Source organism: Podarcis pityusensis, assembly GCF_964106645.2.
Source record: "Podarcis pityusensis genome assembly, chromosome: 10".
In the NCBI taxonomy this organism is placed as follows: domain Eukaryota; kingdom Metazoa; phylum Chordata; class Lepidosauria; order Squamata; family Lacertidae; genus Podarcis; species Podarcis pityusensis.
The window spans coordinates 14,711,182-14,738,765 of NC_138035.1; the positions used below are offsets into that span (position 1 = coordinate 14,711,182).

General features: G+C 44.3%; 2 protein-coding genes and 1 long non-coding RNA gene across 10 annotated transcripts in view; 2 read left to right on the forward strand and 1 right to left on the reverse strand.

Moving 5' to 3' along the window:
* SLCO1A2 (solute carrier organic anion transporter family member 1A2) overlaps positions 1-799 on the forward strand; it is a 35,570-nt gene extending 34,771 nt beyond the window's left edge. For all 6 annotated transcript variants that reach the window (XM_081022824.1, XM_081022823.1, XM_081022822.1 and 3 more), the window contains one exon: positions 473-799. In XM_081022824.1, coding sequence (XP_080878950.1) covers positions 473-686 — 214 coding nt within the window. In that variant the 3' untranslated portion in view covers positions 687-799. The remainder of the gene's footprint in view (positions 1-472) is intronic.
* LOC308486492 lies at positions 1-27,564 on the reverse strand. Its single transcript, XR_013991087.1, has 3 exons — positions 27,305-27,564; positions 27,043-27,147; positions 1-232 (listed from the first exon to the last, which is right to left on the reverse strand). It is a non-coding gene; the product is annotated as an uncharacterized lncRNA (long non-coding RNA).
* Positions 18,234-27,584, forward strand: part of LOC308486247 (solute carrier organic anion transporter family member 1C1-like) — a 37,808-nt gene continuing 28,457 nt past the window's right edge. For 2 of the 3 annotated variants that reach the window (XM_081022840.1, XM_081022839.1), the window contains exon 1: positions 18,383-18,758. The gene's annotated coding sequence lies outside the window, so the exon portion shown is untranslated. Of the gene's footprint in view, positions 18,349-18,382; positions 18,759-27,584 lie in introns of those variants that run through there. The other variant, XM_081022841.1, reaches the window with a different exon arrangement.

A 27,584-nucleotide genomic window follows, 5' to 3' on the forward strand; every position in this document is an offset into this window, starting at 1 on the left:
CTTCTTTGGCAATCACTCGTAGCCGAGTAAGATTGTCTTCCATGAACATGGTTTTAACAATGAGTCTGTAAGTGACTGTGGAGGCCAATTCTGGATCCACACGTCCTTCCACAGTGGGGACATTGGTTCCCGAGCAGGAGTTGATCATGGTGTGGATTTGCCAAGCATACCTTCCTCTTAGCACATTTCTCCCTTGCGTTCTGAGTTTGAGTGTCTTCAAAGTCCATGACACCTTTGGTAAACAAATAACAAATACATAGCACACTGTTTCACACAAACACTGGCACACACATAGAAGTGTGTATCTGTGTTCAGTGTAACATGCAAACAAGCCTTAGGTTACCAAGAAGGCCAATGAAAATAAGCTCCATCAGTGCATGGAGGCGACTTGATTCTCCTTGGGAAAACTTCTGGAGCATGAGAACTTCTGGATACGGTGCTCTTTACTGATGTTGTCCAAATTGCATTCCAGGCAGCTGTACCTGGGTGTGCCCTCAGCCCTCCGCGCTGTGTCCTACATCCCGTGTGTGCTTGTGCTCCTCATTTTAAGGAAACAGAACAAGACCTTGGTGCAGGAGGACAAAGAATTGGAAGCCAGAGAAGAGGAAAATGGGTCAGTAGAGCAGAAGGATGTACCTGCAGCCCAGAACAGCACACATTTACATCAAGAGACAAAAGACTTGTAAAAAGCAGACTTTAAAGAGGACTGGTGGCTTTAAGGTTGTACGTCAAATGTAGGTCATTATCACTTTTCCAAGTCACCTCTAGAGATCTTTCCAGAATACATATATTACATACAGCAGAGTATGGGGTGACTAGTGTGGCTCGTTCTTCATGACAAAAGTTGTAAGTACTGTGTGTTCTATACTATCATAGCTGAGCCTCTGGGTTTGTGCTTTTTTTTTTGGTGTGCACGTGTTTCTGTAATAATTGTTCCCACATATCATTCCAAAATTTCTACAAAATAACGGAAAGGAGAGAAGGGGCCATGGCAGCTTTCGTTCGCTCCAATTTTTCACTTAGGCTGGATCTAGAACCATCCAAAAAACATTTCAGGAAAACGCGTTGTAAACCTCGTTGGCGAAAGATGGAACTCTACAGCGCCATTTGGTGTCACAGTGTGATAACACGTTTAAAGCGCTTTTTCTTGACTAATGTAGCCGAGTTCTTAATACAGTGGTACCTCAGGTTAAGTACTTAATTCGTTCTGGAGGTCTGTTCTTAACCTGAAACTGTTCTTAACCTGAAGCACCACTTTAGCTAATGGGGCCTCCCGCTGCCGCCGCGCCGCCGGAGCACAATTTCTGTTCTCATCCTGAAGCAAAGTTCTTAACCTGAAGCACAATTTCTGGGTTAGCGGAGTCTGTAACCTGAAGCGTATGTAACCCGAGGTACCACTGTACATTTGTTGTTCTGTCCGCACTGTACATTTTAAGCAGTATGATACCACTTTAACACAATCATGGCTTCCTCCAAAGAATCCTGGGAACTCTGCTTTGTTTGGTTTTTTAAAAATAATTTTCACTAAGTTTTCAAATTTTACATTTCAAAATAGGCACCTTTCATTATACCCATGCATTCAACGACTTCCCTCCCTCCCCTTCCAAGATTCTATTGATGTGCTTACATATTTTTATATATCTGTCTTAATTCAATTCTCCCCTCTTACATCCCTTTTAAATAGGTTATACTGTTGAATTTACCTTAGTGCTGCCAGCGTTTTTGGAAACTGTGCTTTGTTAAGGGTGCTGAGAGTTATGAGGAGACCCCCGTGACTCTGCAAAGAGGATTTACTTGTTAAACCACTCTGGGAATTGTAGCTCTGTGAGGGGAAGAAGGGTCCCCAATAACTCTCTCTTAGCACCCTTAACAAACTACAGTTCCCGGGATTCTTAGCTCCCCACTGCAATGTCTGTCTAAAGTGGTATAACAGTGCTTTAAATGTATAGTGTAGATGGGGCATTCATTCATGATGGATCTCAAGAGGGCATACAGAAGATTCCCAGGTGGTGGAGACTCAGAACTGCTTGGCTTCAGACAGGTTGCTGGAAACTGGCACAGTGCAGAGGCAGGAGATGATGCTTAATGGAGCTTGGCTTTCAGCAAAGCTGATGGAATGAGCCCTGCTTTCAATCTCAGACCCTCCAAATGTCCCTATTTTCCAGGGACGTCCCTGATTTAGTGAAGCCGTCCTGGTTTCTTATTTGATCCTGGATTGTCCCACTGTCCCTTAGGATGTCCCTGCTTTCATTGCAGAAATGTCGGAGGGTATGGCATTATCTAACCCTGAGACCCCCCAGGTATAGGGCGGTATATAAATTCAATAAATAATATCAACAACAACCCCCGAGCTGTCTGAAAGCAATCCTGTACAGTGAAGGTTTTTATAACTGTCTTATTATGGTTTTATATATGTTGGAATCTGCCCAGAGCAGCAGGGGCAACCCAATCAGATGTGTGGGGTATAAATAGTAAGGTTATCATTATGGAATTGGACGTCCCTACTTTCATTGGAGAAATGTTGGAGGGTATGCCATCTTTCCTACTGAGGCAGCCTGATGGGATGGTTGCACCCAGGTGAGAGAAAGCCTGATGGAGCTGGCCTGTCACACCTGAGCTGACGGAGGACGCGGGTAGCTCTGTGGTCTAAAATACTGAGCCACTTGGGCTTGCCGATCAGAAGGTCGGCGGTTCGAATCCCCACGACGGAGTGAGCTCCCGTTGCTTTGTCCCAGCTCCTGCCAACCTAGCAGTACGAAAGCATGCCAGTTCAAGTAGATAAATAGGTACCGCTGTGGCGGGAAGGTAAACAGCGTTTCTGTGCGCTCTGGCTTCCGTGATGGTGTCCCATTGCTCCAGTAGCGGTTTAGTCATGCTGGCCACATGACCCGGAAAGCTGTCTTTGGACAAACGCTGGTTCCCTCAGCCTGAAAGCGAGATGAGTGTCGCAACCCCATAGTTGCCTTTGACTGGGCTTAACCGTCCAGAGGTCCTTTACCTTACCGTTTACCTGATGGAGTGAGCTTGGCTTCCCAGCTCTCCAAATAATGCCAGGTGCTGACACCAGGCCTGCTTTCAACACGACAACAAGCATAGCACAGTGTCCTCACTCAAGAAATGCCAGGGGAGCCGTCCACCTCTTCCTAAGCAAGAGTTAAGAACCTTTTCAGCGTTTCTCTCAAGTTCCTCTCCTTGCGCCAAGGTAACTGGGGAAACCTGAAAGGGTACACTGCATTCAAGTCCCACAGTAGGGAGAAAACAAGAAGCCTTTGTTAGTTAATCAGTGGATTTGAATATCATCCTGTGCTCTCTCTCTCTCAAGTTGCTAAGTGTTTCCAGACCTACTTAACTTGCATTTTTCATATCTTAATGGCAGGGAGGAAATTCATTGACCTCTCCCCCCCCCCACCCTTGGATCCAAGAGCATGAGACTCTTAACCTAAGGGTTGTGGGTTCGAGCCCTAGAGATTCGAGGCAAGAGATTACTGCATTGCTGGGGGTTGGACTAGATTATCCTCGTGGTCCTTTCCAACTCTATGAATCTGTGCTATGCATCCAATAGCTATGGGAAGACAAGTGGGAGCTGCAACGCAGTGTTGCAGCACATCCCCACTTGCTTGGTGGAGTGTTCTTGTTCAGGGCTTCAGCTGTTCTGGTGTAGAAGCCTTGCCATGTTATTCAAGTCGCTTCAGAAGTTGGGAAAGGACAAATGATGCCTTTCCCCCCCTCCCCTCTCACCCCCCTCCTCTCAGGGACTTCCCTTGCTCTGCTATATCCTGTAGGTATCCTGATTGGAATAACAGGCTTGATTAGGGACCTGCAAGTTAAACTGACAGCTCAGGCCTCTCACACACATCTGTTCTTTGCAGGAACATTTCCAAAGCGGAACAGGGCAAGCACAAAGGACATGGGACAGCACCACCTAGTGGTAGACCGTAGGGATGGACAAATCTGTCAGTTTCAGCTTCTCGTTTTTCCTATTTTAAGAGCGTTTCACTGCGTTTCCACATCAGTTTTTTATTTTTTTAAAGCCCTCACAAAAAAATAAATTGCAGAATTTTAGTGTGCATTTTGTCTAATGCATACATTTTTAACAAGCAGTTCCCACTGATATACTGCTGAGTTTTTTTGTTTGCTTGGCTATCATGCATTTTTAGCTACATTCTCCTCTAATTTACACATTTTTCCATGCCCCACCTCTCTCTGTTGGAGAACTGCATCACAAAATGCAGAGAAATGTGAATTCCAAAGGGTAGCTGCGATTTGGTTCACATTTTGTTTCTGAAAGTGCACTAAAATGCAAACCGAACCAAATTCCTTCCCCGCACCTAGTTAGCGCTCTTGCTTAGACAATATATAATAGCCATTACCATACATTATATATAGCCATTACAATACCATAGCAGCGAAAGGCTGCTAGACCCCCAAACCTGATAATCTTATAGCCATACAGTGGGGCCCCTAACAAAATTTTGGCAAGTGGGGAAGGGAAAATCGTATCCCTTTTCTTTCATTCATTCCTCTTGAAACATCAGCATATGGCCTTTGACAATATTTCTTGGAATTTTATGAAGAAGAATCTTCAGGGTATGGGGGTAGGCCAAGGTTTTGAGAATGGTATAAGTGCAATTTATTCAGAACAAAAGGCTAAACTAATTGTAAATAATGTTGTGACGGAAGAACTTAAAATTGAAAAAGGGACACGACAAGGTTGCCCAATTTCCCCACTTCTTTTTATTTCGGTCCTGGAGGTTCTGCTGAATATGATTAGAAGGGACCAGATGGTTAAAGGTATACAGGTCGGAATTAAACATTATAAATTGAGAGCATTTGCAGATGACTTAGTATTGACGTTACAGGAGCCAGAATCTAGTACAAAAAGGGTTTTAGAACTGATTCAAGAATTTGGTCAAGTGGCAGGATTTAAATTGAACAAGTCAAAAACCAAGGTTCTAGAGAAAAATTTAACACCGTTTGAAAGAGAGAGGTTTCAGAATGAGACAGGTTTAACAGTGGTTAAGAAAGTTAAATACCTGGGGATTAACATGACAGCAAAAAATGGGAATTTATTTAAAGATAATTATGAAAAATGTTGGTCAGAAGTGAAAAAAGATTTAGAAATTTGGTCAAATTTGAAGCTTTCACTGCTAGGCCGTATTGCTGCGATAAAGATGAATGTATTGCCTAGAATGTTGTTTTTGTTTCAAACTTTGCAGATCGTGGACAAAATGGATTGTTTCAAGAGGTGGCAGAAAGATATTTCTAAATTTGTCTGGCAGGGCAAGAAACCCAGAATAAAATTTAAAATACTAACGGATGCAAAGGAAAGAGGTGGATTTGCCTTGCCAGACCTTAAACTGTACTATGAATCAGCAGCCTTTTGCTGGTTGAAAGAATGGCTACTTCTTGAAAACACTGACATTTTGGATCTAGAAGGTTTTAATAATGTATTTGGATGGCATGCATATTTATGGTATGATAAGGTCAAAGCACATAAAGCATTTAAAAACCACATTGTCAGGAAAGCGCTGTTTAATGTTTGGATAAGATATAAGGATTTGCTAGAAAATAAAACCCCAAGGTGGCTGTCACCAATGGAAGCGAAAGCCTTGAAAAAGGTCAATATGGAGGTCAAATGGCCGAAATATTGGGAAATTTTGGAACAAGACGGAGATAGACTGAAATTGCAGAGTTTTGAAAAACTAAAAAACAAAGTGCGAGACTGGCTTCATTATTATCAAATAATGGAGGTATTTAAATTGGACAGGAAAATTGGCTTCCAGGTGGAAAGATCCAAATTAGAAACAGAATTGTTAGAACCCAATACTAAGAATTTGTCAAGAATGTATAACTTGCTGCTGAAATGGAATACTCAAGATGAAACGGTAAAATCGGCTATGATTAAATGGGCACAGGACGTTGGTCATAACATTATGTTTGCTGACTGGGAACAGTTATGGACCACAGGTATGAAATTTACGGCATGTAATGCCTTAAGAGAGAATATTATGAAAATGATATACAGGTGGTACATAACCCCAGTCAAGCTTGCGAAAATCTATCACTTGCCCGATAACAAATGTTTGAAATGAAAAGAAATTGAAGGTACATTTTTTCACCTTTGGTGGACGTGCCCAAAGATTAAGGCTTTCTGGGAAATGATATATAATGAATTAAAAAAGGTATTTAAGTATACCTTCCCCAAGAAACCAGAGGCCTTTCTCCTGGGCATAGTAGGCCAAATGGTGTTAAAAAAGGATAGAATTTTCTTTATGTATGCAACAACAGCAGCAAGAATACTCATCGCAAAGTATTGGAAGACACAAGAACTTCCCACGCTGGAGGAATGGCAGATGAAACTTATGGACTATATGGAATTGGCGGAAATGACTGGCAGAATCCGTGACCAGGGAGAAGAGTCGATGGAGGAAGACTGGAAGAAATTCAAAGACTATCTTCAGAAACACTGCAAAATTAAGGAATGTTAGAGTGATGTTGGATTGAAAATAAGTGGTTTCCAGCTGTACAGGTTAAAGTTAAGGATAGATTAAGATTAAAGATCAAGATTAAAGATGTTTAAAGAAATGGAAATTTGATAGTAAAAGGGAAAAATTTAAAGCTATATGACATTAAGATCAAGGATTAGGTTTAAAAAAGTTGAAGTTATATATTTTAACATTTTATTAAATTAAAGATTGGGATTAAAAAAGTGGAAAAGAAACTGCTGGACAAACAATGTGGATTGGAATACAAAAGAGGGAGGTATGAGGAAGTCCAGAAAATAAGTAATTTAAAATTGGAAAAGGAAAAGAGAGTTTGTTTTTAATTGTTATGTTTTGTGTTTTTATTGTTAAGTTTTGTATTGTTTTTTGTGTGTGTTGTTTTTCTTTTTTCTTTGTTTAAAACCTTAATAAAAAATTATTAAAAAAAAAAATGAAACATCAGCATATGCAATGCAGGGAGGGAGAGTGTAATCTTGAGCAGAGGCACAGCCTATATTTAAAGCACACCTGTGTGACTTCCCTCAAAGAATGCTGGGAGCTGTAGTCCCCCCTCCGAACTACCTTTCCCACAATTCTTTGAGGGAAGCCATGCACTTTAAATGTGCTTCCTATGACATGCAACCTAGAATCATAGAATCATAGAATCATAGAGTTGGAAGAGACCACAAGGGCCATCGAGTCCAACCCCCTGCCAAGCAGGAAACACCATCAGAGCACTCCTGACATATGGTTGTCAAGCCTCTGCTTAAAGACCTCCAAAGAAGGAGACTCCACCACACTCCTTGGCAGCAAATTCCACTGTCAAACAGCTCTTACTGTCAGGAAGTTCTTCCTAATGTTTAGGTGGAATCTTCTTTCTTGTAGTTTGGATCCATTGCTCCGTGTCCGCTTCTCTGGAGCAGCAGAAAACAACCTTTCTCCCTCCTCTATGTGACATCCTTTTATATATTTGAACATGGCTATCATATCACCCCTTAACCTCCTCTTCTCCAGGCTAAACATGCCCAGCTCCCTTAGCCGTTCCTCATAAGGCATCGTTTCCAGGCCTTTGACCATTTTGGTTGCCCTCCTCTGGACACGTTCCAGTTTGTCAGTGTCCTTCTTGAACTGTGGTGCCCAGAACTGGACACAGTACTCCAGGTGAGGTCTGACCAGAGCAGAATACAGTGGCACTATTACTTCCCTTGATCTAGATGCTATACTCCTATTGATGCAGCCCAGAATTGCATTGGCTTTTTTAGCTGCCGCGTCACACTGTTGGCTCATGTCAAGTTTGTGGTCAACCAAGACTCCTAGATCCTTTTCGCATGTACTGCTCTCAAGCCAGGTGTCCCCCATCTTGTATTTGTGCCTCTCATTTTTTTTGACCAAGTGCAAGACTTTACATTTCTCCCTGTTAAAATTCATCTTGTTTGTTTTGGCCCAGTTCTCTAATCTGTCAAGGTCGTTTTGAAGTGTGATCCTGTCCTCTGGGGTGTTAGCCACCCCTCCCAGTTTGGTGTCATCTGCAAATTTGATCAGGATGCCCTTGAGTCCATCATCCAAGTCGTTGATAAAGATGTTGAATAAGACCGGGCCCAAGACAGAACCCTGTGGCACCCCACTAGTCACTCTTCTCCAGGATGAAGAGGAACCATTGATGAGCACCCTTTGGGTTCGGTCAGTCAGCCAGTTACAAATCCACTGAGTGGTAGCATAGTCAAGACCGCATTTTACCAGCTTCTTTACAAGAATATCATGGGGCACCTTGTCAAATGCCTTGCTGAAATCAAGGTAGGCTACATCCACTGCGTTCCCTTCATCTACCAGGCTTGTAATTCTGTCAAAAAACGAGATCAGGTTAGTCTGACATGACTTATTTTTCAGAAATCCATGCTGACTATTGGTGATCACAGCATTCCTTTCTAGGTGCTCACAGACTGTTTGCTTAATGATCTGCTCCAGAATCTTCCCTGGTATTGATGTCAGACTGACTGGGTGGTAATTATTTGGGTCCTCTCTTTTCCCCTTTTTGAAAATAGGGACAACATTTGCCCTCCTCCAGTCTGCCGGGACTTCGCCTGTTCTCCAGGAATTCTCAAAGATGACTGCCAGTGGTTCTGAGATCACATCTGCCAGTTCTTTTAATACTCTTGGATGCAGTTCATCTGGCCCTGGAGACTTGAATACATCTAAACTAGCCAAGTATTCTTGTACTATCTCCTTAGTTATTCTGGGCTGTGTTTCCTCTGCTGAATCATTTGCTCCAAATTCTTCAGGTCGGGCATTGTTTTCTTTATCGGAGAAGACTGAGGCAAAGAAGGCATTGAGGAGTTCAACCCTTTCTGTGTCCCCTGTTTGCATTTCACCATCTTCTCCTCTAAGTGACCCCACTGTTTCTTTGTTCTTCCTTTTGCTATGAACATACCCATAAAAGCCTTTTTTGTTGCTTTTAACCTCTCTAGCAAGCCTGAGTTCATTCTGTGCTTTAGCTTTTCTGACTTTGTGTCTACACGTGCTGGCTATTTGTTTGAATTCCTCTTTGGTGGTTTCCCCCCTTTTCCATTTTTTGTACACATCCTTTTTTAATCTTAACTCAGTTAAAAGTTCTTTAGATAGCCACCCTGGCTTCTTTAGGCACCTTCCATGTTTCCGTCTCATTGGTATTGCCTGACGTTGTGCTTTTACTATCTCCCTCTTAACAAACTCCCAGCCATCATGAACTCCCTTTCCTTTTAGTATTACTGTCCATGGGATCTCACCCAGCACTTCCCTAAGTTTTATGAAGTCGGCTTTCTTAAAGTCAAGAAATTTGAGTCCTAGTATGCTTGGCTGCTCCTTTCCGCTGTATAGTAAACTTCAGAAGAGCATGATCACTCGCGCCTAATGATCCTTCCACTTCTACCCCACTAACCAGGTCATCAGCATTGGTTAGGACCAGATCTAAAATGGCTGTTCCTCTTGTTGCTTCTCCCACTTTCTGGACAATGAAGTTGTCTGCAAGGCCAGTGAGGAATCTGTTTGACCTTATGCTCTTGGCTGAGTTTGACATCCAACAAATATCTGGGTAATTGAAGTCCCCCATTACTACTATCTCCCTTCCTTTTGCATGCTTGGCCATCTGTTCCAGGAAGGCATCATCTATGTCCTCCGTTTGGCTTGGGGATCTATAGTAAACTCCCACAATGAGGTCACTGTTATTCTTCTCTCCCTTAATTTTGACCCAAATGCTCTCACTTTGGCTTTGAGGTTCTAAATCTTGAATCTCTTCACAGGTATACACATCCCTGACATATAACGCCACTCCTCCTCCTTTCTTGTCTGGTCTGTTTCTCTGAAATAGATTGTACCCCCCCATTATTACATTCCAATCGTGGGACTTATCCCACCAGGTTTCAGTGATGCCTATTATGTCATATTTAGTTTGCTGTACCAAGAGCTCAAGCTCATCTTGTTTATTTCCCATGCTTTGCGCATTAGTGTATAGACATTGAAGTCCATTAATCATTCCCCCGTGTCTCTTATTTAAGGATTTTTTCCTCCCACCACTAGGTCTGCGTGCTATTTGCTCCATTTGGTCTATGACATTTGGATGATCATTTTCATCAATTGATAGACTCCTACCTTCAGGAGCACTGTCTCCCTCCCCCACATTAGTCAGTTTAAAGCCCTCCTGATGAGGTTTCTGAGATTTTTGGCAAAAACATTCCTCCCAACCGTTGTGAGGTGCAGCCCATCGCTTGCCAGAAGTCCATCTTCAAGAAACTGCAGTCCGTGATCTAAGAATCCAAACCGTTCCTGTTTACACCATTTGCGAAGCCAGCTGTTCACTTCCACTATTTTTCCCTCTCTCCCTGGGCCACGTCGTTCAACTGGGAGGACAGATGAGATGACAATTTGTGCATTTAATTGCTTCAATTTCCTGCCCAGAGCCTCGTAGTCTCTTTTGATCTTCTGGAGGCTATTGCTTGCAGTGTCATTGGTTCCCACATGAACCAAGAGGAAGGGGTATTTGTCTCCAACTCTAATTCCACCACCCCTTTTAGGATACAGTGGTACCTCGGAAGTCGAATAGAATCCATTCCGGAAGTCCGTTCGACTTCCAAAATGTTCGGAAACCAAGGCGCGAAAGCTCCTGCAGCCAATCGGAAGCCGCGTAAGCCGCGTCGGACATTTGGGTTCCAAAGAATGTTTGCAAACCGGGACACTCATTTCCGGGTTTGTGGCGTTCGAGAGCCAAAACGTTCGATTTGTTTCTTTTGCGAACCAAGGTATGACTGCACTAACCACAAGCAATCATAGCGGGTCAATGCATAATAATAATAATAATAATAATAATAATAATAATAATAATAATTTATTATTTATACCCCGCCCATCTGGCTGGGTTTCCCCAGCCACTCTGGGCGGCTTCCAACAAAGTATTAAAATACAGTAGTCTGTTAAACATTAAAAGCTTCCCTAAAGAGGGCTGCCTTCAGATGTTTTGGGACTATAATTCCCATCATCCCTGACCACTGTTCCTGTTAGCTAGGGATGCATCTTGTCTCTTGCCCTTATCCTTCCCCCCCCCTCATCCTGTACACAAGAAAAGCTGCAGCAAAGTTCAGCTGCAGCAAAGTATTCTGGATACAAACTCCATTCTGGAGCAGGGCCCAGGGTTAGATGAGCTGGCCCAAGCCCTGGGGTGGGGCGGGGCAGGAATTGCACACCTTTGTGCCACGGTGCAAAAAGGGCAGGGAGCCTCTCTCGCATTTGATCTGGCGGTGGTGCATCGCCACAGAGATGCAGTTTCTGTGAACCGCCCTGAGACCTCTGGGTATAGGGCAGTATAAAAATTCAATAAATAATAATAAAACAATAATATACACAATACACTCCTATGTTAGGAACATAGGAAGCTGCCTTCTACCAAGGCTGGCCATTGAGTCCATCTTCTATCTACCCTGAGAGGCAGTAGCTCTGAGAGGATACAGACGGGTGATATTCCCAGCCCTACCCAAAGACGCACAGGGCTGGACCTTCTTTATGCTAAGCCAGGCACCCCCAAACTCAGGCCTCCAGATGTTTTGGGACTACAACTCCCATCATCCCTAGCTAACAGGACCAGTGGTCAGGGATGATGGGAATTGTAGTCCCAAAACATCTGAAGGGCTGAGTTTGGGGATGCCTGCTAAGCTAAGGGCTTGGTAAGCTAACAGTTCCTCTTGTCCTTTTGCTTTCCCCCAGGGAAAACTGCTCTTTAGCACTCTGTCAGAGCAAACAGCCACTTGGGTTTTCTCCGGATTGGCGTTTGCTCCACTATACCACTAAAGAGCAGGTTTTCCAGGAGAAAGAAGCGGCGCAAGGAGAAAACCTCTCATTGCTTTCTAGGCACGGGACAAGCAGGTGCACAGATAAGCCCTTATGTTCTACTACTGAGCTGTGGCCATATCTTGCCATGAGTTCGAAAACTGCAAATGTAAAACAAAAAACAGAAAGCTGGCAAGAAAGGGATTCTAGAGACAGGTGGACAAAATGGAGAATTATGAAGAACCGGAACCTTGAGCAAAACACACACACACACACACACACACACAAAAACGTAAAGGACCCCTGGTGGTTAAGTCCACTCAAAGGTGTCTATGGGGTGCAGTGCTCATCTCGCTTTCAGGTCGAGGGAGCCGGCGTTTGTCCACAGACAGCTTTCCGGATCATGCGGCCAGCATGACTAAACCACTTCTGGCACAACGGGACACCGTGACGGAAACCAGAGCTCACGGAAATGCCATTTACCTTCCTGCCACAGTGGTACCTATTTATCTACTTGCACTGGTGTGCTTTCGAACTGCTAGGTTGGAAGGAACTGGGACACAGCAAAGGGAGCTCACTCCGTCGTGGGGATTCAAACCGCTGACCTTCCGATCGGCAAGCCCAAGAGGCTCAGCGTCACTCGCGTCCCTAGAGCATAGAACCTGAAGAATGGAATGGGTCGCTGGCATCCAGGGCGGGACATGTTTTGTGCCCCCTGGATGAACTGGGCAGCAGTTAATCTCTTTGCCAGCCAATGTCTAATTGAGGGAGTCTCTTTTTCCAAACTAGGCCCAGCCCTGGAAACAAGGGTGAGAAAGACGAAGCCAGGAGCACTGCTGCGTCACCCCACTCTCCTGTCCTTGCAGTCTGGGCAATGTAAATAATAATAATAATAATAATAATAATAATAATAATAATAATTTATACCCCGCAGCTTCGAACAGAATATTAAAATACAATAACCAATTAAACATTAAAAACTTCCCTAAACAGGGCTGCCTTCAGATGTCTTCTAAAAGTCTGCTAGTTGTTTTTTTCTTTGACATCTGGTGGGAGGGTGTTCCACAGGGTGGGCGCCACTACCGAGAAGGCCCTCTGCCTGGTTCCCTGTAACTTGGCTTCTTGCAGCAAGGGAACCACCAGAAGGCCCTCGGCACTGGACCTCAGTATCCGGGCAGAACGATGGGGTGGAGATGCTCCTTCAGGTATACTGGACCTCCCAGGTATACATGGGAGGCACCCTTGCCCCCCCCCCTTGGCTGGCCCAGGGTCAGTGTGTGCCTGGGCATCCCTTTGCTGGCCACAAGGAGGAGGAGGCAACGCTGCCCCAGCCCCAAAGGCCTGGCATGGGCGCAGTTTGCTTCCCTGTGGCTCCAGTCTTGATGAGGAAGCCCATCATGGGGGCATCTGGTTGCACCCCCTTGGAAATTTGCACCCAGGGCCATGGTCCCCTGCCCCCCCTACTATGCCACTGATCTGGACTCACGTACTAGGAATCCATTTTCAAATATGAAGTTTGTCTAATCACTGTTCCGTATCAAAGTTTAGACGCCGTTATTTAAATGAACACAAATATACTGCCCATTTCATCCTGATAGATGGGGAAGCGGAACAATGCTGTTTGCAATGCATCTTTTCTATGGGCTCATTGTCCCGGCGCAGTTTTCTGGAAAGTTGGATCAATAGGTAGGACGGTTGCTACACACCGTTTACGGTTCGTGACCAAGCCTTGCCTCTGCAATACTGCTGACAGAGGCCGTTCCTCTAGCCTGTTGCTTTTAAAACTTCAGAACTTAAAACATTCAGATTTTAAACACCTGATGCTGGCTTCACATTTTCAGTTTGGTCCACATTTGTTTGGCAGTGATACTGATGAGGAGATTCACTGTTAACCATTAAACATCTGTGAAGGAACCCAGCCTTCTAATTATTGGTCCCTTTCACTGACACTGTGCTGCGGGTTTAGCAGGGGATTAAACAGTAAGCACATCGGTTATGTCACTGGTTTAAATGAGTTGATAATTTAACACATTTCTGAGGTGAGGGTGGCAAATGTGGGTCTAATGCTACATGGGTTCAGTTTCATGTGACTGAAGGTTTCTGAGGCTGCGCTAACACTTCTGTTTGCAGTGCACTCTCAGCCCTGGGGTTTTATTTATACCAGTGAGAGCCAGTGTGGTGTAGTGGTTAAGAGCGGTAGACTCGTAATCTGGTGAACTGGGTTCGATTCCCCGCTCCTCCACATGCAGCTGCTGGGTGACCTTGGGCCAGTCACACTTCTCTGAAGTCTCTCAGCCCCACTCACCTCACAGAGTGTTTGTTGTGGGGGAGGAAGGGAAAGGAGAATGTTAGCCGCTTTGAGACTCCTTCGGGTAGTGATAAAGCGGGATATCAAATCCAAACTCTTAATCTGTGTTCACACTTCCAAAACTCATATGGATCCTTTACCTTGTTGTGAAATGCTTCTGTTTCATACCTTGTTTCGCAAACCAGTTTCACACCAATTAGCATCCCTAATTCATCTCTGCCAAGGTGTGAACATATTTGCATGAGGCAAATGCCTCCTGGTGTGTACACAATCAAAAACAAATTGGTACGCATTTGCTTGATCTGTATTTTGATCATATTGTGTGCCAATCAATCCCCCTGGGTCTGAGAGTTTTTCTTGTTGTTCCATGGCTATGCTTTGCAAAAAAAATCCAATCTCACTCCCTGAATTGAAGCTCAGTTAAGCAACACCTCTCTTTGGATTTTCTGCACATCTGGTAAGATCCGATCCAGCTGGTAAGATCAGCAGCTGTGGAACACAAAATGGTACACAGTAACATCAAAAATTGCAAAAGTACAGTGGTACCTCGGGTTACAGACACTTCAGGTTACAGACTCTGCTAACTCAGAAATAGTTCCTCGGGTTAAGAACTTTGCTTCAGGATGAGAACAGAAATCGTGCGGCGGCAGCGGCAGGCCCCATTAGCTAAAGTGGTACCTCAGGTTAAGAACAGTTTCAGGTTAAGAAGGGACCTCCAGAATGAATTAAGTTCTTAACCCGAGGTACCACTGTATTAGAAAATTTTTGCAAACTCTATTTTTCCTGTATTATATAATACAGGCTATGCACATGACACAAAACGTTATACAGTTACATATACAAATATCGATCTATCAATTTCAGGGTGACCTTTTTTCAAAAGATTTGGAAATGGCAGTTCATTCCTTTGTTTTTAGGCAAAAGTTCATCTAACACAGCTACAGGAACATGAGGTTGTACAAAAAAAAAGTTATAAACCCTTTTCTACACATGCCGCTCGCAAGCCCCCATGCAGGCAAGCAAGTCCAAATCCACTTCAAGGACACATTCCAGCCAGTAAATGACAGTCACAGAGAGGGTGAAGCAGGAGCAGTAAGGGGTATAGCTGAGAAGGGGTCTTGGGGGGCAGGAGATCTCCAGACCAGATAGAGGGGCTTGGGAAGTTGCATTCACATCCCAGGTCTCAGTTTCCCAATCCATGGCTTACTATCCAAAACAGACACAGGGAAGTCACAAAAGAGGTGGGAGCTGTTTAAGTGTGCAGTGACAGCAGCAAGAATGCTTCTAGCCCAGAGATGGAAAGATAGAGAAGGAAAGATGGAGGAAAGGAGAGTGGCAGACGAAACTGATGGAGTATGCAGAAATGGCAAGACTGACGGGAAAGATCGGAAACCAGGTAAACAAAGTATTCTTAAAAGATCGGAATAACTTTTTAATATATTTCAAAGACCACAGTTGAAATCATTGGCAGGGATAACAATGACACTTGTAAAGTGAAACGAACTTTGGTTAATGTGATTATATAATAGACTGAGAATGGTAAAAGATGCAGGAAGAAAGGTTAAACTTTTTGAAATGGAATCCATGGAGGGAGGGAAGGAGGTCTTTTATTTTTATGTTTTGGAACAATTATGGCAATTGAATAACTTTATGTAAAATCAATAAAAAATTATTTAAAAAGGAAAGAAAGAAAGAAAGAAAGAAAGAAAGAAAGAAAGAAAGAAGAAAGAAAGAAAGAAAGAAAGAAAGAAAGAAAGAAAGAAAGAAAGAAAGAAAGAAAGAAAGAAAAGAGATGGGGCTGGGAAGAAAGGTGGGGACAATCACCCACCTCCCCATTATACCTTCTGAAACTGGCCCTGCAGATAATTCTTCCTTCCAAAAAAATCCAACTGCCGACACATCAGATTAAACCATAATAAGGGAAGAGCTCTTTTCAATGGGTTGCAAGCGATTTGATAAGATAATAGCCCAAACAATGCCAGTATTTGAACACGGCAAATCCTGGCGCAGTTTTATTGCTACGTATGACAGGCAAGACTCTGCTTCCCCCTCCCTCTTGTTCAGCATCTGTCTGGAGCCACTGGCTGTGTAAGGGGTTAGGGTGTCTGACTAGGACCCAGACATCCAGGGTTCAAACCCCCAGTTGGCCATGAATTTCACTGGGTGACCCTGCCTAACCCACTTTGCAGGGTTGTTGTGGAGATTAAATTGGGGTGGGACCACGTACACAACTTGGAGCTCACTGGAGAGAGAAAGGTGGTTTATAAATCCAATAAATAAATAAATCTGGAGCAAAAGCCCATTACAATGCATACACCCGGAGCTGTTTCTCTGGGTCATCTAAATCTGTGCAGACCCTGGAGCGGTACTTGCATCCACCCAGTAATGGGCTGGATACAGAACAATAAACTGAGGCAAAATCCCAACAAGCTGTGTCTCACACACCAGGGATTGACCTCAGGAACTAGGAGCCCAGCCTTAGGAGATACAAATCTCTCATGAAAGGGGAGGGTTGGACCTACAGCCATGCTGAAACAAACCACAGTAAACAGACTTGATCCTGAGAAGAGGTTGGGCAGTGGTCCAAAATCAATATCACAAGGAATTCAGTGACAAGGGAGGTATTAGCTTCAAGTGGAGGGTTGTGTTTTCCCCAACACTGGAGAAGGCTCAAGAGGAGAACCTCATACACTCTGCCCTTCCAGGCCACACCCGAAAAACAGCTGCAGGTAATGAAAGAACCTCTGGGGTTGATTACTCTCAAGTAGACATCTCTCACACAAGTCGCATGCTGACTCCATGTCTGTAGACACATGGGGGTTTGAGGGCCTTCTCGAATGCCCATCCAGGACATACTCAGGAGGCCATGTCTAACTCCTCAAGACTCTGCCCTGCGACGTGTCCAGTTTGTCCTTGGAGGACTCCAGACTAGGGCTAGGTGTGATGATGATCATGACGACAAATAATATTAAAGATACAGTGGTACCTCGGGTTAATTCGTTCTGGAGGTCCGTTCTTAACCTGAAACTGTTCTTAACCTGAAGCACCACTTTAGCTAATGGGGCCTCCTGCTGCCACCGCGCCTCCGGAGCACGATTTCTGTTCTCATCCTGAAGCAAAGTTCTTAACCTGAAGCACTATTTCTGGGTTAGTGGAGTCTGTAACCTGAAGCGTATGTAACCTGAAGTGTATGTAGCCCAAGGTACCACTGTATTAAGTTAATACCCCTGAACTACAGCCCTTCCCCAAAATTAATGGGAGTGGGAACAGCTGTGTTCTCTAAAGTGGTGTGAATAAAATATACGTAGGGACGTTGGCAACTGTCACATCACAGGTCCCTGTACCTCATGTACCCCTGAGGGTCATCTAGTCGAACCCTGGCAATGCAGGAATCTCAGTACAGTGGTACCTCGGGTTACAGACGCTTCAGGTTAGAGACGCTTCAGTTTACAGACTCCACTAACCCAGAAATAGTACCTCAGGTTAAGAACTTTGCTTCAGGATGAGAACAGAAATTGTGCTCTGGTGGTGCGGTGGCAGTGGCAGGCCCCATTAGCTAAAGTGGTGCTTCAGGTTAAGAACAGTTTCAGGTTAAGAACGGACCTCCAGAACGAATTAAGTTCTTAACCTGAGGTACCACTATATTGTCTTGTGGCTCTTCAGGGGTTTTAGACGAGGCCTTCTCTGCTCTGCTGGGGATTGAACAGCAGACCTTCTGCATGCCAAGCAGATGTTCTGCCACTCAGCCACCACCCTTCGATTCCCGCATTACAGGGGGTTGGGCTAGATGACCGCTGGGGTCCCTTCTAACCCCACAATTCCACAATTCCATTCTTTCCACCTGCTTCTCTCTCTGACAGGGTTCGGCTGAACGGCACAGCTTGCTTTGAGGTTCTTGGCAGGCATCTCGCAAGCCACAATTGGGTCACATGGGCAGCGTGTTAAAACACGCCGGAGAGAAGGCTGTGCCTTGTTTCTGCTTCAGATATAATTCAGTATGGTCATATGCAAGCTTCGTCTTACAAGCCGCAATTGATTCATGTGAGCAACAAGGCATGCTTGCGTCTCTCCTGAAACCACATGACCTCTGGCTCTCAATGTACTCTAGCAGTGCGATAGGCTCCCAAAACTCTAGATGTGAGTCTTTCTGCAATAACTTCTGCCTACTTAAATTTTGTTTGCTCGTTTTTTCCTGCTCTGGCCTCCAGCCAGGGTGAGGAATACACCCGTTTGCTGTGGATTTCATGAGACGATCACCTGTCTTTGGTGAGGGAACAGTTCCACATTCTCTTTCACCTGATGCCCTCAGGACTGAAGAACTTCCAGGATCCCACCCCTCCTTCTATTCTCCTTTCCTTTTTCAAAAAGGAAAGGAAACGTTGAAAACATGTGGTTTCTTTGGAATAGCTCGGCTTGCTAACTTTGCGGGCAACCTGCCAGTTTAGCAGCCGTGCGATAATCTGCAGTTCATTTAAGCAAGCAGCAGTAGCAGCAACAACAACAGAAAATGCCTTTGCGTTGGTGGTTATAGGGGAATTTGGGAAGCCAGCCGTGTTGCAACACGGTGGGCCGGTCTCCACCTTTTAAAGGAGGCCGGACCCTGACAGTGACGTTGAGCTCTCTCCTCCTTGCTCCAGAAGCAACAAGGAACATTGCTTGACTGACCAGGGGTCCAAGTAAGTTCTCTCTGTCTGCTTCTGCCCAGCTCTTTCTGTCGCTTCCATTTAATGCTCTGACACTTTGAGGAATGTGTTGCCGAGCAAATGCACGATGACCTCTTGACTGAGCTTCGCTTTAAATGGACAGGGGACTGTTGTTCTTTCCATCCCGCAAAAGCCTCCTTTTTTAGCACGCTCATGAATTGTGACTTGTTCAGGCCTCTCGGCCACTGTTTGTTGTCTTATTTTTAAATGCCTATTTATATGTTACTTGCTCAGCAGGGCTTTAACTCAGTGGCAGAACCCTTGTCTTGCATGGAGAAGGTCCCAGGTTGAGTTCTCAGAGACCCTCTGCCAGTCAGTGCAAGCTATATAGAGCTGGGTGTTCTCTGTATAAGGGAGCTCCCCATGTTCTTTGGAGGGAAAGACTTGTAGCTCAGTGAGAGAGCATGCAGGAGATCCCAGATTCAATCCCCGAGACCTCCAGCTATGACTCGGAATGTCCCCTGCTGGAAACCCTGGAGAGATGCTGCCAGTCGGTGTGGACAATACTGAGTTAGGTGGACCAATGGTCTGAGTCAGGATAAGGCAGCTTCCTATGTTATGAATATCGATGCAAAATAGAACTGCCCCGGTTTCCAGTCTGTTCAATTCAAAACGTAGGTGCTTATCTTTGAACCTGAGACCCAGAGACCTGCCAGTAGGGCTGTGCTGAGGAACTGCAATTGAAATGCACAAATCTGCAGATCCGGGATGGAATCCTTCTTCAGATTTTGCACTTGTTTGCACTTTCTGATGCACTTCTTGGTGGGAGAGCGTGTGCACAAAAATGAGAAAAATAAATAGGCAACGTTTTGAAGAAAAGAAGGAGAAAAATCGGCTGAGTTCTGTTGGCCAATCCCCTTTAAATCATGCAGGTTTATTCATTGACTGATAATCTCCAGATTCAGGGGCAGAATGACCCTGGAACCTGATTGTTGGGCACTGGCATGATCAGGTAAGGACTTTGGGGCAGATGTCCATAGTCCAGCACAATGAGTAGGAAAGCCACCAAATTAATTGGTTCTGGTTTACCACTTTTTGGAGTAAGTTAAAAAACAACGATCTAACCAGAGGAGTCCGCGACCAGAAAGAGGAGGAACACCACGAAGAATGGAAGAAATTTAATGATTATTTAGCTAAATTTGTTAAGCTAAAATAACTGGAAGTAGCGTCCAGATACTTAATGGGCTTAGGGTTGTATTTATGTTAACTGATAAAATAATATGTTTTATACAAGAAGGAGAAGATTTAAAGATGTTAATGTTTAATTTAAAGGGTATTAAAATTGGGATTTGGAAAACCGTTATAAGGATATGCAATGAAATTCAACGAAGGGGAAACGAGGAAGTCGTTTTACAAAGTAAATAACTGTTATTTTCAATAAGGTTATGATTTATGTTTGTTATGTTTTGTTTGTTTTATGTCTTTGTTTATCGTTGATATGGTAAAAACTAATAATTTTTTTGCAAAAAAAAAAAAAAAAAAAAAAACCCAACCCATCTAAATCAGGGGCATGAAACCATGCAGTCCAAAGTTTGGAATCATAAAGCAAAGGGGGAAGGAGAGAAAGGAAACCAAAGTTGGTTGAACCAGGCTTGTGCCAGGCAGATGTAGGGCAGAGCAATATTTTATTTCCTATTTAATTTATTTCATGAGATTTGTATCCCGCTAGATTGTAAAACCAACCAACCTCCAAGCAAAAAGAATAGAAGAATGTTATTAATTGAAACAATCAAAACATTCAAATAATTAAAACCAGCAATAAACTAAAAACACATCAGCATTGTAAATATCCAGATAGGTTTGTCTAAACCAAAAAGTTTTTAGCAGGCATCAAAAAGAATACAGCGAAGGCTCCTGCCTGATATCAATTGGCAGTGAGTTCCAAAGTGCTGCTAGGCTAAAAGATGGGTTTCTTATAAGCGCAAAGCGACTTTTGAACTCCTAACCCTTCCCAGGGATTGTGTGCAGTGGTGTCCATTGGAAGGGTGGAAGACCAACAGTAGGTGGAGCCAGAACCAACGAGAAGAGAAGCCAACTGATTTTAGTCTTGTCCCCATCCTCCTCGCCTGCTGAGTTCCGCAGGGGGCAATCTTGAGCCTGAGGAGGGGGAAGCTGACAGGCAGGACCCCATCCCTGGACTTGCTGAAAGTAAGAAGGCAGGCAACAGCTGGTGGGGCAGAACCTTGTTCACCCAAGTAGTCCAGCCTCCATGCAATGATTTCCTCACCACTGGCAATGGCGGAAGAGATATTCACTATGCCAGCTCCAGGGTTGCTGTGGTTTCCTTCTTGATTTGAAGGCAGGTTTAGGGGAAGTTATAGGTATTTTATAGGGATGCGGGTGGCGCTGTGGGTTAAACCACAGAGCCTAGGACTTGCCCATCAGAAGGTTGGTGGTTCATAGAATCATAGAATCATAGAGTTGGAATAGACCACAAGGGCCATTGAGTCCAACCCCCTGCCAAGCAGGAAACAGCATCAGAGCACTCCTGACATATGGTTGTCAAGCCTCTGCTTAAAGACCTCCAAAGAAGGAGACTCCACCACACTCCTTGGCAGCAAATTCCACTGTCAAACAGCTCTTACTGTCAGGAAGTTCTTCCTAATGTTTAGGTGGAATCTTCTTTCTTGTAGTTTGGATCCATTGCTCCGTGTCCGCTTCTCTGGAGCAGCAGAAAACAACCTTTCTCCCTCCTCTATGTGACATCCTTTTATATATTTGAACATGGCTATCCTATCACCCCTTAACCTCCTCTTCTCCAGGCTAAACATGCCCAGCTCCCTTAGCCGTTCCTCATAAGGCATCGTTTCCAGGCCTTTGACCATTTTGGTTGCCCTCCTCTGGACACGTTCCAGTTTCTCAGTGTCCTTCTTGAATTGTGGTGCCCAGAACTGGACACAGTACTCCAGGTGGGGTCTGACCAGAGCAGAATACAGTGGCACTATTACTTCCCTTGATCTAGATGCTATACTCCTATTGATGCAGCCCAGAATTGCATTGGCTTTTTTAGCTGCTGCGTCACACTGTTGGCTCATGTCAAGTTTGTGGTCAACCAAGACTCCTAGATCCTTTTCACATGTACTGCTCTCAAGCCAGGTGTATTTGTGCCTCTCAATTTTTTTGCCCAAGTGCAATACTTTACATTTCTCCCTGTTAAAGTTCATCTTGTTTGTTTTGGCCCAGTTCTCTAATCTGTCAAGGTCGTTTTGAAGTGTGATCCTGTCCTCTGGGGTGTTAGCCACCCCTCCCAGTTTGGTGTCATCTGCAAATTTGATCAGGATGCCCTTGAGTCCATCATCCAAGTCGTTGATAAAGATGTTGAATAAGACCGGGCCCAAGACAGAACCCTGTGGCACCCCACTAGTCACTCTTCTCCAGGATGAAGAGGAACCATTGATGAGCACCCTTTGGGTTCGGTCAGTCAGCCAGTTACAAATCCACTGAGTGGTAGCATAGTCAAGACCGCATTTTACCAGCTTCTTTACAAGAGTATCATGGGGCACCTTGTCAAATGCCTTGCTGAAATCAAGGTAGGCTACATCCACTGCGTTCCCTTCATCTACCAGGCTTGTAATTCTGTCAAAAAACGAGATCAGGTTAGTCTGACATGACTTATTTTTCAGAAATCCATGCTGACTATTGGTGATCACAGCATTCCTTTCTAGTTGCTCACAGACTGTTTGCTTAATGATCTGCTCCAGAATCTTCCCTGGTATTGATGTCAGACTGACTGGGCGGTAATTATTTGGGTCCTCTCTTTTCCCCTTTTTGAAAATAGGGACAACATTTGCCCTCCTCCAGTCTGCCGAGACTTCGCCTGTTCTCCAGGAATTCTCAAAGATGACTGCCAGTGGTTCTGAGATCACATCTGCCAGTTCTTTTAATACTCTTGGATGCAGTTCATCTGGCCCTGGAGACTTGAATACATCTAAACTAGCCAAGTATTCTTGTACTATCTCCTTAGTTATTCTGGGCTGTGTTTCCTCTGCTGAATCATTTGCTCCAAATTCTTCAGGTCGGGCATTGTTTTCTTTATCGGAGAAGACTGAGGCAAAGAAGGCATTGAGGAGTTCAGCCCTTTCTGTGTCCCCTGTTTGCATTTCACCATCTTCTCCTCTGAGTGACCCCACTGTTTCTTTGTTCTTCCTTTTGCTACGGACATACCCATAAAAGCCTTTTTTGTTGCTTTTAACCTCTCTAGCAAGCCTGAGTTCATTCTGTGCTTTAGCTTTTCTGACTTTGTGTCTGCATGTGCTGGCTATTTGTTTGAATTCCTCTTTGGTGGTTTCCCCCCCTTTCCATTTTTTGTACACATCGTCATTTAGAGAGAAAAATAGAAACTGCTTAATTGATCCTGACAGTAAGAGCTGTTCGACAGTGGAATTTGCTGCCAAGGAGTGTGGTGGAGTCTCCTACTTTGGAGGTCTTTAAGCAGAAGCTTGACAACCATATGTCAGGAGTGCTCTGATGGTGTTTCCTGCTTGGCAGGGGGTTGGACTCGATGGCCCTTGTGGTCTCTTCCAACTCTAGGATTCTATGATTCTATGATCGAACGAACCAACTTCTAAGTGGTTGACATAGACCAATTATTAATAATACACAAATGCACAAATGATACACAAATATTTAAAACAAACATAAAGAGCTAAATTTTAACACTTTCCTTTCTGCCCTCATTGTGGGAACTCCAGAGGCATTTGGATGGTCATTATTGGAAACTGGATTAGAAGGGCATTTTGTCTCATTTAGCTGCAGTTTTATAAGTGCAAGAGGTTCCTCCTTGTTTCCCCCCCCCTCCACACCATTCATGATATTTATAGAGATTTTTACAACTTGACAATTGAGCGAAGAGGAAGAATGACTTTCAAGGCATGTTGGAGAATTCTGAAGAAAACAGAAAGGGAAGTGGATGTTGGCTTATTCTTTCTGAAAGCAGCCCTGTTTAGGGAAGCTTTTAATGTTTAATAGGTTATTGTACTTTAGTATTCTGTTGGAAGCCACCCAGAGTGGCTGGGGGAACCCAGCCAGATGGGCGGGGTATAAATAAGTTGTTGTTGTTGTTGTTGTTACCAGAGCAGAAATCAGTGCAGGGAATATGAACAGTATTTTCTGTGGTGTTGCTTTCAGTCTGCAAACGGTACAGAGTTGATTGTGTTCCCCAACCCGACCCCAGATCTGCATTGTGCTTCCTTTGCATTGTGTTGAAAGGGGTGCAATGACACAAAGACAATGTAACTTGCACAAATCGATCCATTTTGCCACAGTGGACAGCGAGATTAAGAATGCAGGTTTTTGGCCTAAGACGAACTGCAGTGGAATGCAAACAGCGCTGCATGCAACAATTACATGGTGGAATGGAAACAAAGCTTTCATACATGCCTGCTTAGGAGGCTACATGCAAGTCCTAGCAATGGTCATTTGGGTCATCCCATTCACACATGTAAGATATTTCGCAATGCAGTGGCGAACCTGCATGTGCAAAGCTGGTCTTGGCTTAGGCAGGAAAACATTTGTTTTGATCCAGCAAAGCCTTTGAGGTTGTAGTATACATGTGTGAGCACAGGCCCACCTAGCTCTTGGCTGCAGTGACTTTCACATCCCCTATTTAATCCCGCTTTTGCATGAAAGGTTTTAGGCTCTGAAGCTTTTGCATGAAAGGTTTTAGGCTCTGAAGCAGTGACTTGCCCCAGGCAGCTTGTAAGAAATGGCTTGATAGAGTACACCAAGCACAGCCTTCCAGATTTTGCTGGACTCTTCAACTTCCATCACCCCTGGCCAGCGACAGGTGAGCTCCCGTTGCCCGGTCCCTGCTCCTGCCAACCTAGCAGTTCAAAAGCACGTCAAAGTGCAAGTAGATAAATAGGTACTGCTCCGGTGGGAAGGTAAACGGCATATCCGTGTGCTGCTCTGGTTCGCCAGAAGCGGCTTAGTCACGCTGGCCACATGACCCAGAAGCTGTACGCCGGCTCCCTCGGCCAATAAAGCGAGATGAGCGCCGCAACCCCAGAGTCGGTCACAACTGGACCTAATGGTCAGGGGTCCCTTTACCTTTACCTTTAGGGAAGGCCCTGTTATCATGATCCTGAGCCGATCTAATCCCTCCCAGTCCCAGCCCATGGAAGGATAAAACAGTCGCTCTGCAAATCGCCCTTCTGAGTTGCTGCAAGGGTCAGGGCACTTCGCACATGGTGCTGTTAAGGGAATGACTGTGGGTGTTCCCTGGTGAGAGCAGGGAGGTCCAGGGGTGGGGAGAGCTAGCCTTTCCCTCATTTTTAGCCTGAGCTTCATTTGAGAGCGAGAGCAACAGAGAAGAGAGCTATACTACTCCCTATAAATACATACTTGGCATAATTAGTAGGTAGAAGTGGTTCTCTCTGGAATTTCTGTTTTTCGGGTCTGCGTTATTCCCCACATGTTTTCTGCTTCGGTTTCTATTTACATTTAAAGAGATACTTATCTAATTGTAATCTGTGGGACGTTTAACATGTGGATTCTTTTGCTTGTACTTTGTGTATATTTGTGATTTTCTTTTTAGGGTGTTGCAAATCCTCTCAGAGATTTTCTGTGCAATATGGAGAAGATTCCTAAATAAAGAATCCTGCTTTTTTAATAATAATAAAAAACCCCATCCAAGTCAGCAGTCATCATATAACATCTTGCGTCAGTTGTTACCATTTGTTAGATGTAGCTTGTGTTTTTAGTTGTGATAATATTTTGTTTGCTTTTGAAATGTTTAGAGTTTGTTTATTTTTTTTTTTAAAATACTGAGTTCCTTTGGAAGGAGGGGCTGGACAAAAATCTAACGAAACAGAAGTGCTGAAGCGTTCTGTGAAGCATCTGAACCTTGCCAATTTTTAAATTTTTTATCTTGAGCAGAATTCGGGTGCATTCCTGCCCTCTGCCGAAATGCAGTGACAATTGTGCTGTCGAGCCATTCAAAGAAGGGGAGGAATGAATTGAAGTGGGAAGAAAAGGAGGGCTGGTCAAAATGTTTAAAAATTAAAAATTAAAATTTTTTAAGAGGTCAGATTCCCTGGCTGGTTAATCATCAGCAGGAGATAAAGGGACCCAAAGTGTGTTTGCTCTGCATTGCAACTGAAGTTTGTTTAGAGATCTTGAGCATGGCTTGCTTAAAAGGTTAAAACTCTTGCATACAAAATGCTGACGTGGCTGATGTTTGAGGGCACAGAACTGTGAAGTCAGGCCTTTTTTTGGCTACAAGCGGAATTTTAAATAGTTTTTTACTTGGCAACAGCAGCTGGTCAAAATAAACCCCAGCTCCAGAGCTGAAACAGACAGGCAGCACAAGCTCAAAAAAGAACAGTTGGTATCTTGGGAACTTGCTGCCGTGGGATACTTTAATGGCAATTTTTAATGCTATCCTATGCAGAACTGAGTCTTGACTTTTAGCTATTGGTATGAGGGTTTTTTTTTAATGTACATCGTACACCCAAAAGCAGAAGAGAAAAGAGAGTACAGTGGTACCTCCGGTTACGAACGGGATCTGTTCTGCAGGCCCGGCCGTATCCTGAAAATTTCGTAACAGGAGGCACCCTTCTGCACATGTGTGTGGTGCAATTGAGCGCTTCTGTGCACATGCATGGTGTGCAGAGTGCTTCTGTGCATGCGCATACACGTGCGGCGAAACCTGGAAGTATACACTTCCAGGTTTGCCACGTTCATAACCTGAGGATTCCGTTACCCGAAGGTAACGTAACCCAAGGGTCCACTGTACACTGGCAGCATGTGCTGATTCTATTACCTGGACATCAACAGACCCCTACTGTACTGTTAAAATAATTACTGTACCACAAAGTTATCCAGAGTTGCGGTTGTATCTCAGGAGGCAAACTCGGTGAGAGAGAGAGCAATCAAAACAAATTTAGTTGGAATTAAGGGTGACAAACAATTCTTCCTTTCCCATAAAATTGTATGAAAGCTTTTTCATAATACAATACAGTGGTACCTCAGTTTTTGAACGTAATCCGTTCCGGAAGATGGTTCAACTTCTGCAACGTTCGAAAACCGAGGCGCAAAGGGTGGTCTGCAAATTTAATTGAGAAAAAGACTCAGCGGAAGCCGTTCAACTTCTGGGGCACGTTTGAAAATAGAAGGATTAACTTCTGGGTTTTCGGCGTTCAAAAACCGAAACGTTCGACTTCCAAGACGTTCAAAAACCGAGGTACCACTGTACTAATTTAAATAAAAACAAAAAGGAAAGAGAAAAGAAAATGCAAAGTCTTAACTTTTGTCTCACACAGAAAGGGGTGGAGCCTCACAGCTTTCACTTGGGAGTTTCCCTTTCTTCTCCCGGTCTCCCACCCTGGAAGATCTTCCCCTTCCTTGCGTCTCACAAAGGGTCCTAAGGGTGACAGACAATTAAACTGAGCAATCAATAACGAGATTCCTTTTGTGCCAGGGATTCTTGCCAGTGGGGAGCAGGGCTTGAGCAAACGGCTAGCGGGTCTGCAATCAAATAGCAAGCAATTGCAAAAACAGACAACGGGTACAGCTCTTACCTGTGTCCAGTAAGCTACATTCCAGCCACTGAAAAGTGGCTGCACATCTCTGTGTTCTCTATCCAGGCAAGCATAAACCTGGCACTACCAGGACCTCTGATGGAGGCAGCTTGTTGATGTGACATTGCTCTGTGTAAACAGCTGAGGGGGCTCAGATCCAATCCAGATTGCTAGTTCTCCCATTTTGCATCCTAAACCGAAGCCATGCTGAAGGTTGGGACTCAGTCCAATACATGAAGTGCTATCATTAAGGAAATGACATGGCTGTTGTTCCTGTCCC